Below are 16,683 nucleotides of genomic sequence, written 5' to 3' on the forward strand. Positions count from 1 at the left end.
AGCGGAGGACGGTTTAGGCCTCCGCGTCGTGCGTTAATTTCTCATAACGCACACTTCGTCGGGTATTATCCCTTACATAATTATTTGGTGTAGGTTTGCCTTATTTGTTTTATTTTTCTTCTTGATGTTTCTCTCCTGCTTTACTTCTGTATGTTCTGTTGTGGTTTAGCCACGGTGGATTTTTAGGTGTTCCCACTGGTGTTTCACAGTTTGCTGTGAAAACAATACTTTAAAAAAATGGTCCTATTTACATAACTATCCATCTATTACTGTATTTTCCAGAGTATAAATCCCTGTTTTTTTTATAGTTTTGCCATGGGTGCAACTTGTACTAAGAGCGACTTATTTGGGATTTTCTCTTTTTTAAACATACATAGACTCATATATTTGTTATTGTTGCTAACAATCACTAGAGGGTGCTGTATTTTCTTCTGACAGTGCCAGAAGAAGTGTTGTCCAAAACAAACATGGAGGAGATTCTGATTGTTTTCCTCTTAAATGTTGATAGTTTTCTCATTTGCATCGAAGCATTATTGTTCTTGTTTTTATTTTTTGCCATAGAAAATATAAAAGTGAGACTTTATACTCCGGAGCGACTTGTATATCATTTTCTTCTTCTTGATTAGCTGTTTTTTTGCTCCTGCGATTTATAATCCAGAAAATAAAGTAATTCCTTTTTATACCAGTTTTGGTGCTTGCTGTAGCCAATCTCTATGCATAGACAGGGTACAGCATGGACAGGAAGTGTGCATTCAAATGACAGGGATGTCTACGCTGATCCAATCTTTTTTCACCCTCTTACAGTACAGTTGCACCAGAGATGGTTCCCGCTGTAAAAGCTACATCTCTGAAGTAGGAACAGAAAATAACCTATATAAACATTTCCATGAACTATAAATGGCCTCAGTTCCTGTTGTGTAAACATAAAAAAGGGGAATTTCCTCCAATAGTGCTAAGCGTGTTTCCTAATCCTGATCTGCAGGCTCCCTTGCTCTGTATGTTTTCCTTTCCAGCACACCTTCTTGAGCTTATCTACTTCTTGAACTCGTTCTACAAATTAAAGGTTAAAAGCCTCAATAAACATTTTGTCATAAACAGTTGTTCAGGACTTTCTTCACTTCAGGTTAAGCAAAAAACAATTTCAAACACTAAAATTAAGTATAGATCCATTATAGAAGTACATAGAGCTGTCCTCATAAATTGATAAGAAATTAAGAATTCTAGGCTATTTTAATATTCGACTAATCACTGATTATTTTTTCTGATTAGTCGACTTATCGGATCATGTGCAAAGTGGATGTAAAACACATCTTAACTAGGGCTGTGGATCATTGCTTAGGTGGCGATCCGATTCGAGTCACAAATCAAGCTCGACGATTCAAGAATCGAACCACGATTATTACTTTCTAATATAATGATTATTGCCATGTGTATGTCTATTTACTGGATGGATGAAAATCGGAATTATTTGTTTTTAATCATCATTTATACATTTATTTAGAACAGGAGATCAGAATCAATAAAACTGGAAAAAACCCACAAAGAATCAGATAAAAACAAATTTCATTTGTCATTTTGTGTTTACTTCCGGTGGCAGTACCGCGGCTCTTTCGGCTTTGTTTTGGTTCGTAAACTTAAAATCCTACATTAATCTGCATTTCAGAGCAAAAATACATCGTCCCCAGATGATATTATGATCATAATTTACTACAATTTACTACATTTATAAAGATCACAAATCAGCGTTCTTGGACGTCGTGAATATCTGTACTCGAATTTTTGGGAGCAGATCGCGAATACCCGAGCACCCAGATACTCGTTACAGCCCTAATCTTAACTATCATTAGCTCTAAACTAAGTGAAAATAAAGACAATTAGGATGATAGTTTATTGAACTTTTACTGATTCCTACAAGCTCTGTCTTTCAGTAGTTTAAAACGAGATTAAAACAAGATGTAATTAGAAACGTTGCATTACCTGTGATAATGCTGGTGTGAATGCATTTTTCTGTAAGTAGTTACTGAATATGCTAAAGCTTTTTGCTAAAAATGGCAACTCAATTTACTTTAACTGCTTAAATATGAGCTAAACTTCAAATTAGCACAAAAAGCCTCAGTAGATGTCAAATTAACCAAAAAAGCTAGCTTGTTGCTTAAATACTAGGTAAACTCCAAAATAGCCTTGAATTCAACAGTAAACTAAATTAGCCAAAACGTTAGCATGTTGTTAAAATAGAAGCTAAACTCCAAATTAGCATAAAAAACCTTAGCAGATCACAAATTAGCCAAAAATGCTAGCATATTTTAAAATACTAGCTAAACTCTAAATTACCATGAAAACCCCAGTAGATCCTAAATTGTGGCATATTTTGCTAAATATTTCAAAAACTATAAAGTTTATAAATACCAAAAATACCAGCAGTAATGTCCTGAAGAAGCTGAACGTTTTGATACCAAGATTGTTGAAATTGTTGAAAGTGTGATTGAGTTTTTATTTGCTGGAAAAACATACGTAAAGGAGCAGGAGAATCACTATAGTGTGAATGCTTACTAAGCAATCACACAATCAAATGAGGTCGCCATCTGAAACAAGGAAGTATTTTTTACTAGAGAAAAAGTTTTGATCTCACTGACTCAAATATAAACAAGTGCATTTTGTGGTGCTGAATGCTCCCAACTTTGTTCAACTTTACGACACTCTGACTGTGTGGCTGTCAGTCAGACCACAGAAGAAGGAATACCAACAGTGGACAGCAGACAGAATATGGACCTTTTATTCTACATCATCACTGTATCTGTAACTTGGTTCATCTATGACAAGGACACTGACTTTGACCTACTAAAATATAATAAAAATAAAGAGATAAAATAATAAAATAAATCAATCAATCGATTTTTCGAAGAATTTTTAACTAATCTTATCACTGTTTCTTGATATGCAATTTAAATGAAAGAATGTTGATGATTCTCAATTTTGTCATTTGTAAAAATCTTTTTTTATATTTCGTTTTCCTCTATAGTTGTTTTTCCAATAACAAATAATCTGCACATATTTCTGTCACTTGATGTGCATTTGTTATGATGACTTTTGAAATAATATGTCTATTTACATAGTTATTATGTACTTTTTATTTGTTTGCTTCTTCCCACTCCCTTTTAAACAATCTTCTGAACTCCTTTTGACAATCATAATATTGATTTATTTCATTGTACCATGAACTACATAAAAAAGAGCAAATATGTTTATTTAAGACTAAGAGTAATAGTTGAATTATTTACTAGTGTATTTGTACCTCAAATCAATTTTTATCATTAATGACCTTGTTTGATATATCTTTATATAGATACGAATTTCTGTTCTCTTGTTTTGTTTCTGCTTTGATTGCTTGAAATAAATCTTTTTTTCATTTATTTTTTATTAAGTTTTCAGAAAACATTAGATTATGTTGCATTTTGCAAGATGGTGTTTCACAAATGTAATACAAAGAGAAAAAAGAAAGTAAGGCCCTTGTATAAGTAATTTGTTCATGCAAAGTGAACATGTTAACATAGGTACTTCAGAGAAAAATAAATAAAAAATAAATTAAACAAACACAAGAAAGCGAAATCCCAAACTGAGTTTATTTTATACCGGAGTAAAGATGTCTGTTTCTCCATTTTATAGATGGTGAGCATCACCTCAACCCATTCTTCTATTTTAGGCACTAACCCCTTCACCATCTTCTGGTAATTGCTTTTTTACTGACCAACATCATAATGTTCAAGATTTTATAGTCATCACCTTTTTTAAATTTACTATTTCAGTCTCTCTCAGGTACATAACTTCAAAGTGAATGGAAGCTTTGTTTTCAGGACTTATTTGATACCTTTTATAATTTCAGTCCAGTATTGAATCATCAGTGGACATCCCAGAATATGTGGAAGTGATCTGCTTTAACATCCCCACAAAGTCTCCAACAGCTTGTATCTCCATGTCTTCTTTGTGCAGGGGTTGCAACATATCTTATAATATGCTTCCACCTCCAAAACATTGACTTTGTGGTTTTCCATTGATGTCCGTTTATTTCTACCCATTCCTCTGTTGAGATCTCAATTTTGGCTTCCTTTTCCCGTTTCTCTTTGATATACTCTGGGGTGTCATCTTTCAAATCTTTTAGAACTTTATATATTTTTGAAATTACTTTTGGGGTTATCTGTGACTTCTCTTCTTTTAATTTCTTGTCCAATATAGTGTTGCAGTTGGAGGTACCTATGACAATCCAGGATATTCAGCCCAAACAAGTCTTTTCACTCCTGAAAACTCATCACAACCTTGTTTTTAATAATTTCCCAATGCATCTTTATGTGCATTTTTCCACTGTTTAAATTTATTTTATTTTTTGTGGGAAAAAGTCAACATCATATGCAATCCAACTCAAAATCCTGCACTGTCCTGTTAAGTTGTGTTGCTTTATTTTATTGGTCCAGATTTCAAGCCATGAATTTGCTCCATCTCCTAGAATCTTCCAATTTTTATCTTATATTAATGCCTGTATTGGGAACCCTTCAGGTGATCTCAAATCTGTCTTTCCATTTAGCCAAAAAAATCTTTATCTTATAAATTCAACAATACTTTTAACTGTGCGGCGTGATAGTAACTTTTTAGGCAGGGTAAAGCTAACCCTCCTTTCCCTTCAAATAAATCATTTTTCAGTCCAATTTCCAATCCAAAAAAAAGTTACGTAGATTTTAAACAACTGCAGGTTCGAGATGCTAATGTATGTGTGAGTCAGATGTTCTTAGCTGTTGTATTTGCAGTGGTGAGAATAATGCCATTGTTGACATGTTTTTTTCTCTTTACAGCAAATGTAGAAAGGACACCCTTGTTGAAGTCTTCATCCTGAAAGGGCATCTGTCTGAAGGTCCTGGATTTGTTTCTCCAGCGCTTGGCCCATGGATACCACAAGTCACTTAAATTCCTAAAATTTCTGGCCCTAAAGACCCTTTTTCAAGGCTAATTGTAACTGTCTTGGCCTGGATGGGGATGCTCTCTTTAAAAATATCCGTGACCAGGTCTTTTTGTTTTAAATAAGTAACCTGACAAGAGAGAGTCCCATGAACAGCTCTGCTGGAAGGCCAACAACGTCAACATGAGTAGTACTTTGGGCAAAGAAAAAGATTCAAAGGAAAAGGACCCCAAAAGTGGTCCTGCAGGTAAAGAAAGGGAAAAGGAGGCCAAGGCTTTGGCCAACTTAGTCAAAGACAGTGGAAAAGAAACAAAGACCAAAGGGAAAGATGCCAAAGAAGGAAAGAAGGACACGAGCAGCTCAACACAGGGCGTTGCCTTTCATGTTGACAATACGATAAAGAGGCCAAACCCAACACAAGGTACACGCAAGAAGTCCAGCAACGCAGAAGTTATCAAAGAGCTTAACAAGTGTCGAGAGGAGAACTCCATGAGACTGGACCTGTCAAAGCGCTCAATTCACATGCTTCCCACCTCCATTAAAGAGTTAAATCAGTTGGCAGAACTCTATTTATACAGCAACAAGCTACAGAGCCTGCCAGCAGAGGTAGGTTGCTTATCAGGCCTGGTCACATTGGCCCTCAGTGAGAACTCCTTGACCAGTCTGCCTGATTCACTGGACTCCCTGAAGAAGCTGAAAATGCTCGACCTCCGACACAACAAGCTCAGAGAGATACCTGCCGTCGTGTACCGCTTGGCATCACTGACCACGCTGTACCTGCGTTTTAACCGCATCACAACCGTGGAGAAGGACATCCGAAACCTGTCCAAGCTCACCATGCTCAGCATCCGAGAGAACAAGATCAAACAGCTGCCTGCAGAGATAGGTAAGAAAATAACTGCTATTTATGGGAATTTTTATTTTTATTCCCAGAAAAACAATGTCTTCTACCGGTCATGTGCTTTTAACTTTTGCTCAAATTACCATTACATTTATTACCTGGAGTATGGTAACTCACAATGATGCAGCAAAGATCAGGCATCATTTTTTTAAATTTTTTTTTTAGCTGGAGCTCTAGTTAGATAAAAGTTTTGAAGTCCGTCATGATGTTGTTTGTGTGAAGTGTTACTTCAGGGGTGTCAAACTCAATCACACGGGGGCCAAAATCCAAAACTCACCTTAGGTCGCGGGCCGAACAGGATAAACATTTATTGAACACTATAAAACTACATTTTTAAAACTTTAAAACTGTAACTTTTTAACATAATTATGAACTAGATATATAGCATTACCTGTGATAATACTAGTGTGAATGCTGTAAGATGAATTTGGCCTCTGAAGATGCTAGTGCTGACAGCTGAAGATGCTGAAGCTGATAGCCAACTAAAATATTAGCTAAATGTCAAATTAGCCTAAAAAACTAAAAAAAAAGGAAAAAAGGGTTGAAGAAATAGTTGATCTTCAAAACAGCCTAAAAACAAAAAAAGCCTAAATTAGCAAAAACAGCTAGCGTGTAAATATTATAAATAGGGTTGTACATATTTGATAAATGTATGTACAACACAATCAATTGGCCAAGCTCCAAAATAGCCTAAAAAACTTTTAAAATAAGCCAAAATTAGTCAGAACAGCTAGCATGTATCTGAAAAAATAGCTAAACTCTAAAAAAGCCTAAAAAAACTTTGAAAAAAAGCCGAAATGAGCCAAAACAGTTAGCTTGTAGCTGAAATATTAGCTAAACTCGAAAATAGCCTAAAAACATCTTAGTAAATGTCAAAATAGTCCAAAAAGCTAGGAGAATGCCAATTTTTAAAACTTTAAAACCGTAACATTTAATATAATTCTGAATAATAAAAGACAGGAATATTATTCCAGAATAAATCAACTTGAACCTTAAATAACTTTCAATATTTTACTCTCCGTAAAAATGTATTTTGTCAAAATTATACAAGTTAGAAATAAGCCCCAGATAACATCGGGTCATTAATAACAATAAAATAAAATTATCTGGAGGGCCGAATCTGGCCCCCGGGCCTTGACTTTGACAGGTGTGTTATTGGGAATGAACGCTTTAAACCTGAGACTCTTTTGTTTTCTTACTAACAGACATGGTTTTTTCTGCAGGGGAGCTATGCAGTCTCATTACTTTGGATGTTGCCCATAATCAGTTGGAACATCTACCCAAGGAGATTGGAAATTGCACGCAGATAACCAACCTTGACTTGCAGCACAATGAGCTTTTGGACCTCCCAGAAACAATAGGTATTTTGATTTTCAACCTTATGCAGATGTCCATTGTTTTTAGACTCAAAATAAGGAAAAAAAAACCTTTTTTTTTTAAGATCTTTGCACTGCTGTTTTTAAAAAGAATCTTTCCTTGAATGATTGAACTTTGTTGTTTCAGGCAATTTGGCGAGCATAAATCGCTTAGGGCTACGATATAACAGATTGTCAGCCATCCCAAGATCTTTAGCCAAATGCCGAGAACTGGAGGAGTTAAACCTGGAAAACAACAACATCTCAGTGTTGCCAGAGGTAGGAACTAGCAGATTATACCCTAAACTGTGATATCAGCCGTTTCCTGCAGGGTTGTTGAACTTGTAGTCACCCAAATCAATATGCGGTTTTACTGGTATCTACTAGTAATCTGAAGTCTGTCCTTTTTTTTTCTTGAATTGTGCAAGCTCTATCTCGACAGAAGATATGTGTGTGCGTGTTTTCTCATGGCACAAGCTTGTATGCTGCACATGTTTTATTTAGTCAAACGATATCTAAGCTTGTTCTGTTGAGTTCATGCAGCATCTGCATTGTTTGTTTGTTTGTTTGTTTGTTCAGGGTCTTCTGTCAAGTTTGGTTAACCTGACCAGTCTAACACTGGCAAGGAACTGCTTTCAGTCTTACCCTGTGGGCGGGCCATCGCAGTTCTCCACCATCTACTCCCTCAACATGGAGCACAACCATATCAACAAGATCCCATTTGGCATCTTCTCAAGGGCCAAAGTGTTAAGCAAGCTTAACATGAAGGTATGTTGATCTCCCAAAAAATGTGTCGGAAGACTAGAACTAACCTGAAATGCATATTTAGTTTACAACACTTTACATTTTTGTTATATGGCTGTGTTTTATATATTTTAGAGCAATAACTGAATTGTGACATGAAAAGTCTCACAGGAATTCTCTGATTTTTTTCTAAGCTGTAGCTTGGTGGTGGTGGAAAATGCTCTCTGGTAGCTGTGAGGATACAGTGTTTGTTCTTCTGGAAGTCTGCTGAAAGTGTGCAGCTGCTGAATGAAGTTGGGATTCTGTTCAGCTCTCACACACGTAGATTGTTGTGGCTTTGATGTGAATTTGTCTTTATAAAGGCTAAAGTCCTGCATGGAGTTGGGTGTAGTTGCAGCACCTAGATCATATGTCTGTAACCTGCAGCTCCAGATCCACATGGAGACTGCTGATCCAGACATGTCAACCGTCAGAGTCAGCAGCTCCTGATAATGACTGCTTAACCAAAACTACATAAAGAAAACAAATAAACAAAGCCTGAAAACTAAGACTACCAAGATCCAAACTAAAATAACAAAACCCAGCAGTGTAAGACTGCTGAGGACAAAGAGAGGAAAAAGAACAATAAATAAATAAAAATAAATAAAATAGCTTTTTTTTAAGTAAGGATTACTTAATCAGCATTTATTTAATTTAGATTAGTTAGGTTTTAAGGATGTAACAATTCTTCAGGAATCGGTAAAAACCAATCCAAACTCATCAACATGTTCATCAATGCAGAAAGTTACAAAATCAATTCAAGATCTTCCCCTGGAGGAGTGCATGTGTGGGTGTGTGTGGGGGGGTGTGTGTGCTTACACACCAGCCGCGCAATCAATCGCACACTTTCAATGAAAACTCAAAGCAAACGCGTGCACACCAGAATTCCTGGCCTCTGTTTTTACGCTGGTTTTGAAGTCAGGTCGCGAGCTCTACGCACAAATTGGGCACGCACTGAGCGCGCGCTGAAGGTTCAACCCGGTTCAAGGTGCTTACACACCTGCCGTGTGTGGTGTGTTCAAGAACCCACTTTAAACAGGTTTGTGAACGTGCGCTCAGCAGCTGGTATCCACGCCGGGGCAGAGCGCTCACACGGGTATCAGCAGGAGGAGATTCTTCTTCTATTGTATCTTTACTGTTCATTAGTGCTCCTCCACCACCTTAAATAGAGAGAACCTCAGAGCAAAAAGTCAAAACAGAATCCCCCAAATCTTGTTCCAGGCTTGTTTGTTTTCACGACTCTGTTCCTTTAATGTCTGTCTGGGTGTCACATTAATCTGTCCAGACACAAACTGCAATGATTCATTTCTCTTTCATGATCATATTTGGCACTTCAGTGCTTTGTAGCAGACGTTATCCACGCACCACTACCAAATCCAGGTCCTGATTGGTCTTTGTGCTGCGTAAAAATGTTGAACCGGGTTGAACGTTCAGTGTGGGCTCAGTGGCTGGAGGGGATTGCTCTGAGCGGGCGCGAAAATCTGCGAGTATGAAAGGATTTGTGATCTTTAGTTCAGTATTATCTATAATTGTTTATTTGTATTGAATCCTTTCTGTTAGCAGGAAAACAGACAATTTGATGTAAGAGGCAAAAAGAAAAAATACTTGGCCTTAAAATACCTTTAATTCATTGTGTTGAAAAAAAAAATTGGAAAAATTAAAATCGTGACTTTAAAACTGGGAATCAAATCGAATTGTGGCTTGACTGAAACGGATGATAAACTATGAAGGTTTTTACATCCTTGTTGACCTGAAGACGTCTTGTTTGTTCAACAAATGCACAGATTTTATATTCAAAGCAAAACTTTAGTAGAAAGTTTGAACTTTCAAAAGCACATATTATGTTGTGCTGCATAACATTGGTTAGTAGCTGTTCAGAGCTGCTGAGATGATCCTGTTTGACAGAGCATCTTTGACTTTCAAAATAAGTAAAAAAAAGAAAATCACATTTTGATATTTTTGCTTTGTTTGTGCCAAAAAATAGACATAATTCATATTTACTATCAAAAAAAGAAGGTCATGATTGCAAATCCAAATTTCTTAAAGGTTAAAGTAAGATAATACGGCTCCTTCTAGGTTTTATCAGTACAAAACGAGCCTAAATGGGTCTTTTACTGTTAAAGTTGCTGACCCTAGCATAAGTGAAGCATTTCTGCTTTGTCTTTAGCCCAGCTTCAGGTCTCTCCACACACGACTCTATAACAAAGAGGCTCCTAGGACGGTCATGTTTGGCAAGAAAAGATAAAGTCTACACGTTGCATTTTATTTAATAAAGGAGATTCCTACTGCTTACTTGCAGACAATTTCCTGTCGGCTTGATACTGTATATGGAAACGTGTTTCAGCTGCAGAAGCACATGTGAATAGGTTTGACTCTTCAGCTCAGCCGTGAGCTGCTGTGTTTGTGAATATGTTTCTGTAACACAACAATCAGACTGATTTCCTGCTACTTGTGTGAACTGTGGCTGTTTGGTCAGAACCTTAGGACGTTCAGCCAAACCAAACTCAAAACTACATGAAACACAAAAGTCTATTGGTTAGAGTTAGGGGTTACATGCAGGATGAGGTTGATTTCCAGTCACCTTTGAATAGACACAACAGTTAGTTATTTGTTGTGTATTTGAATGATTAAGGTGAACATTTGCAGATCTGTTTCCCACAAACTCTTGTTCTCCTCCACTACTGAAGACAACAGTTTTTGCTGATGAAGAAAAAAACATTTTTCCTTAGGACAACCAGTTAACATCTCTCCCACTGGATTTTGGCACATGGACCAGCATGGTTGAACTTAACCTTGCCACCAATCAGCTGGCTAAGATCCCAGAAGATGTCGGCGGGCTGGTTTCCCTGGAGGTGAGTCTGAAACTCACGCTGGTCAGAATCCTCACAGAACTGATCAGACTTCTGTTGTGTGAGGAAGCATAATTAATCATTTATGATGTTTTAAGAAAAAAACCTCCCTTTTGTTGTTTTCTGGTGTTTTGTGAAGCCATGATTAGCTGTGAAAGGCCTCTTAGTGTAAACATGGTAACAGGCCAAGCCTGCTTGTATAAGGACTTAAGATTAGCAGTGCATTGTGAAGCTGGAAAAACCATAAAAACATCGTTAGGCCAGTTTTTCATGAGTAATGAGCATGAATAACATACTTTGTGCATTAATGGATAAAAAGGTTTTGTAATTATTATAGTTTATAGCCAAACTTTTTCTTCTGAGGGCCGCATAATGTCTTCTTCTGTGATGTGGGGCTGGGGTGAGTGTAACAATCAGCGGGTGTGTCTAAACAAAGACATTTATGCTTTTCCAGAAAGTCACTCATGATCAAATATTAATAACCCCTTCTGGGATCTTCACAGGAAAAAGTCCAGAAATAAATATTTATGCTTTTAAGCCGCATGTGGTGCTTTTGCCTCTCCCTTTGTGGCTCTCTGGTCAAAGTAAAAAAAATGTTTTTAGTTGTGAAAACCTTCTGTAAAGTATAAAAAGTAAATAAGTAGTAAAGTAAAAAAGAAAAGAAAAACGTACTCAAACTTTAGTCAACTCATTTAACACTTGAAGGACAGAAGTTGTTACTTCAAGAGGCACCTGACGAGGCTCGCCTTAATTCTCTTAACAATCCATAAATCCTTCTTTTACCAACATGGTACTAAAGTATTTTGGCAGATTTTTGAGCCTCTCTTACCACAGAAAATCAATTTAAGGTCAGTAAGCACAACCAGAATTCAAATTTAAGGCTAAATTAAATTATAATCCTCCAGATTATCAAGCAGATTTTCTATTTTTGAACAAATTCAAGGATCTTAATGATCTTAAGTGCACCTTCCATTTCAATTTAATTAGTTAGATTTACAAATTTCTGACTGGGGTGCACCACAAACGGTAAATTAGTTTTTTTAATTTAAGTTCAAACCTTCATACAAAAAAGTGTAGGATTATAGATCTGATCACGATCAAAGATTTCTGTAGATCTGTAGAGTTCCACATATGTGTACAACAGACAAAGGAGATTGACTGTCACGGTCTTCAGCCAATCAGGACACAGAACAGGATGTGCCTTTAAAAAAAAAAAACAAGACTAAAAGAATCAGTGAGACCACAGAAACTGAACTGTGATGTAGAAAACTCTGTTTTCTGTTCCATTTGATCAGAATGTCAAATGGCACAAAATGACGTGGTTTAGACCGCGTGGCCAAACTAAAAAGAACAACAAAAAGTCAGACCTCTCTGATGTAGTTCAGGGGGCCGGCCAAAGGTGGAGGGGCCTGCATCGGGGACCACCGATCTAAATCAGGGGTCCCCAAACTACGGCCCGCAGGCCGGATCAGCCCCGCCTCTACATGAATGAATCTCTTCTGGTTTTTTCTTCTTCCTGTACCTGATCATTATGAACCATCAAGATAACAGACTGAATGACTTTTGTAACTTCTTTGATTTATCAAGCCGGTTCAGTAACTCCTGCGTCTCTTTCTCTGAAAATGTCTTCTCAGGTGTTGATATTGTCCAATAATCTCCTTAAGAAGTTACCACATGGTATTGGGAATCTGAGAAAGCTGCGAGAGCTCGATTTGGAGGAAAACAAATTGGAATGTCTGCCAAATGAAATCGCTTACCTGAAAGACTTGCAGGTAAGTGTTAGTGTGCTGTGAGGTGAAAATCCATTGTGATGTGTTGTTGTCTAAAGATGTCCTGCGAGGCTTCACTGTACCACATATTTTTAGTTCTGTGGAACAGAAATGTAGACATTGGGACTGGCCGTTAGATAATCATCACAGTTGGTCTCCACAATTGGAGGAGTGAACAGTGTTCTGGCAGCAGGAAACACCCCCATGTTTGCTACACTTTACTGCACTGTAGCTGCATGCTGTCTAATGTGGCTGCTGCGCCTTTTCTCAGGATCTACCGCCGCTCTGCAGAAACTATGACACAGGTGTTTTACATTATTGGCTAAGATGGCATAATCATAAATAAAAGACCACATTGAAAGTAGATCAGAGGATGTTTGAGGTGAAAGCTCAAATTAACATTTTCTAGAAAGTGAGCAGCCTGTTGAAACACTGGGTATAAAAATACAGAAATGAAAGATTTCTGCTTCCGCTTTTTATTTTATGTTTTTAGTTGCAGTTAATGTCAATCAAGCAGCAGCCACAGCCTTCATTTTAGTAAAACCTTGTGAAATGTTTTTATTATATTGTGTAATTTATTATTGTATTTATTTAGTTTAATTTTTTTAACTGATTGTCCCCATTATACTTCTTAAACAAGTCGGATTATAAAAAATGTCTATTACTGTGAATAAAAATTCCACTAACAGCTGACATTAAAAACTCTCCTCTGTTTCATCAGAAACTGGTTCTGACAAATAATCAGCTGGCCACGTTACCCAGAGGGATTGGCCACCTCATCAACCTGACTCACCTGGGTTTGGGGGAGAACCTGCTGCAGCACCTTCCTGAGGAGATTGGTAAGACCCCCCCTCTACCTGATTCACTGTATGGAAACAAAGTCATGATGCTAGAAAGGAAACGTTTGTCCCCAACATGAATAACACATATGAACTGGTTTGTTCAACCACAGTTTTGTGCACCTCAGCTAAAATGTTATATTATTGTGCATAAAGAAATGAAGGAAAGATGAAAAAAAATCATTTGAAGCAGAAGTATTAAAGTCAATCACACAAGGGGCCAAAATCCAAAACACACCTTAGGATGAACAGGATAGACATTTATTGAACACTCTAAAACTACATTTTAAAACATTAAAAACGTAACTTTTTAACATAATTATGAACTAGATATATAATGCTAGTGTGAATGCTGTAAGCTGAATTTGACTGTTGAAGATGCTGAAATTGATAGCTGAAAACGCTGAAGCTTATAGCTAACTAAAAAATTAGCTAATGGCCAAATTAGCCTAAAAAGCTTTAAAATGAAAAAACTAAAAAAATTTAGGTCAGTCAAAACAGCTAGCACGTAGCTGAAAAAATAGCTAAACTTCAAAACATCCTAAAAAAAAACTGAAAAAAAGCCTAAATTCACCAAAACAGCTAGCACATAAATATTAGCCTAACTCAAAAACAGCCCAAAAACAAGCAAACGAAAAAAAGTCTAAATAAGCCAAAACAGCTAGCATGTAGCTGAAATATTAGCTAAACTCCAAAATAGCCTAAAAAATCTTAGTAAATGCCAAAATAGTCCAAAAAGCTAGCAGAATGACAATTTTAAACCTTTAAAACTGTAACTTTTTGAGATTATTATGAATAATAAAAAGGCAGGAATATTATTCCAGAATAAATCAACTTAAATCTTAAATAACTTTCAATATTTTACTCTCTGTAAGAATATATTTTGTGCAAATTATACAAGTGAGTGCAAGATAAGTTAAAGTTTAGGTTTGTTTATCCTAGAATAATATTCCTGCCTTTTTATCATTCATAACTATGTTAAAAGGTAAATTTTTAGGATTTAAAAATTGACATTGTGTTTTTTGGACTATTCTTGGATATTTATTTTTGAGTTTAGCTAGTATTTCAGCTACATGAAAGCTGTTTTGGCTAACCTAGTTTAATAAAAATATTTTTTATCTAATTTAGCATTTAGCTAATATTTTAGCTGGTTATCAGCCTTAGTATTTTCAGCTATAAGCTTCAGTGTTTTCGGCTATCAGCTTCAGCATTTTCAGCTATCAGCTTCAGAATTTTCAGCTATCAGCTTCAGTGTTTTCAGCTATCAGCTTCAGCGTTTTCAGCTATCAGCTTCAGCATTTTCAGCTATCAGCTTCAGCATTTTCAGCTATCAGCTTCAGCGTTTTCAGCTATCAGCTTCAGCGTTTTCAGCTATCAGCTTCAGCGTTTTCAGCAACCCAATTCAGTTTACAGCATTCACACTAGCATTATTTTAGGTAATGCTGTATATCTAGTTCATAAATATGTTAAAAAGTTATGATTTCAAAGTTTTAAAAATGTAGTTTTAGAGTGTTCAATAAATATTTATCCTGTTCAGCCCGCGACCTAAGGTGAGTTTTGGATTTTGGCCCCCGTGTGATTGAGTTTGACACCCCTGGTCTAAGCTCTGTGTTCCTTTCCTCAGGAACACTGGAGAACTTGGAGGAACTGTACCTCAACGACAACCCCAACCTCCACAGCCTCCCGTTCGAGCTGGCTCTGTGCAGCAAGCTGGCCATCATGAGCATTGAGAACTGCCCCCTCACCCACCTGCCGGCTCAGATTGTGGCAGGAGGACCTTCCTTCATCATCCAGTTCCTCAAGATGCAGGGACCATACCGTGCCATGGTCTGAGCGCAGAGCAGCTGAACGCCAGTCCGCGCCGCCTTGCTGCCGTCTGTCCCGTGTATCACAGACTGCGACGTGTCAGGGCCATGGCGAGGGGGGGTCGATGAGGCCGACGTCTCCTCAGGGAGAAAGGATGCAGATCGTTGGAGCTTCACCATCACTTCAGGAGCCCGCCCACCAAACCCTGCTCATTCTTCATTCCGAACTTGACCAGTGGAACACGTTTGCCAAAACAGAGGATCTAGGATGTTTTATATATAGAGATATATACCTGTATATATATATCTATACATATAAAACGGAATAACTGTGAGCTGCGAGGCAAGTCTTTCAACCTTCTAAACTGTGCTCCCATTGCCAATGTATTTACAGTAATTACAGCATATACTATGTGAGCAAGGATACAATTGTATGCAAAAACAAAAAGTCTTTGGAACTTCTCATTCACTGCTGCTGCCGTACTTTTAAACCTTATCATTTGTCAGATTTTCTTTAAGGATTTCCTTTTTTTTTACACAATCTATACGTGGTCGTGACTTCTGTTAATTGCTACTTTGACCATAGTGAACAAAGTTTTAACAATGTTTTACTTAACAGTTTGTTTTCTTTTGAACGTTTTTTTTAAAGATGTGCCTAAGTTTAGAGTGATCCAGTGGGTTATTTCTAAACACATTTTCTCCATGGAAATACAAAGATATAAATTATTTCAAGGGTTTTTTTCTCACTGGTGTTTGTACTTTTTATTTGTTTTTCTTGTTATTGCTTTTGTTTTCTTCCTTCTTTTTTAGGATAAGTGTTGCATTAATTTCTCGTGAACATAATATCAGTTGTAAAATATAATAAATAGAGATCCTTTTTACCAGATAGCAGCAGTAGTTGTACAACAATGAGTTAGTCATGTAAACTTGTAAGAAATGCCAATCATTCATGCCTGAGGAGGAAAGCAGCTTGGATGTTTTTTTCTTCCACCAATGCAAGTGGTAATGTGGCGCCCTCTATATTGATTGTGATGAACAACAACAAAAAAATCAACAAAAAAAACTGCGGGAGGGAGTCATGGGAATGGGGATAAATTATAGATGTTTTTATATATGTATGCAATTTCTGGTTGTTGCCTTGAGTGCAATTTTTAGTTCTGTTTACTGGTTTGATATTATCTCCAGTGTTGGGCCTCTTAGCTGTCATCCAGTTGATCATTGACCAACATATCAAGTGTTTTTAAAGACATTTTTTGAGTCTCTGGAGCAAAGTGTATGGGAGCTTCAAAAATAGTTCATAATAAAACCTTGACGGGTAACTCCTCCTTGACACTTTTTTTTCTTTGGTTTTGGGGTCTCATGAATCTTTTGGAAACTGATCAATGATGGTTTAATGTCCCTCACTGCTGGTGCTCTTATGCACTTTTTTTTTTTTTT

At 36.9% G+C, this 16,683-nt stretch overlaps 1 protein-coding gene across 3 annotated transcripts in view; it reads left to right on the forward strand.

Moving 5' to 3' along the window:
* shoc2 (SHOC2 leucine rich repeat scaffold protein) overlaps nt 1-16,576 on the forward strand; it is a 38,749-nt gene extending 22,173 nt beyond the window's left edge. For all 3 annotated transcript variants that reach the window (XM_024259426.2, XM_024259424.1, XM_036216095.1), the window contains 8 exons: nt 4,842-5,831; nt 7,070-7,207; nt 7,350-7,480; nt 7,781-7,969; nt 10,714-10,836; nt 12,468-12,605; nt 13,324-13,441; nt 15,066-16,576. In XM_024259426.2, the coding sequence (XP_024115194.1) occupies nt 5,129-5,831; nt 7,070-7,207; nt 7,350-7,480; nt 7,781-7,969; nt 10,714-10,836; nt 12,468-12,605; nt 13,324-13,441; nt 15,066-15,274 (1,749 nt within the window). In that variant the 5' untranslated portion in view covers nt 4,842-5,128 and the 3' untranslated portion in view covers nt 15,275-16,576. The remainder of the gene's footprint in view (nt 1-4,841; nt 5,832-7,069; nt 7,208-7,349; nt 7,481-7,780; nt 7,970-10,713; nt 10,837-12,467; nt 12,606-13,323; nt 13,442-15,065) is intronic.
* The last annotated feature ends 107 nt before the right edge of the window (nt 16,577-16,683 follow it).

Source organism: Oryzias melastigma, linkage group LG1 (genome assembly GCF_002922805.2).
Source record: "Oryzias melastigma strain HK-1 linkage group LG1, ASM292280v2, whole genome shotgun sequence".
In the NCBI taxonomy this organism is placed as follows: Eukaryota; Metazoa; Chordata; class Actinopteri; order Beloniformes; family Adrianichthyidae; genus Oryzias; species Oryzias melastigma.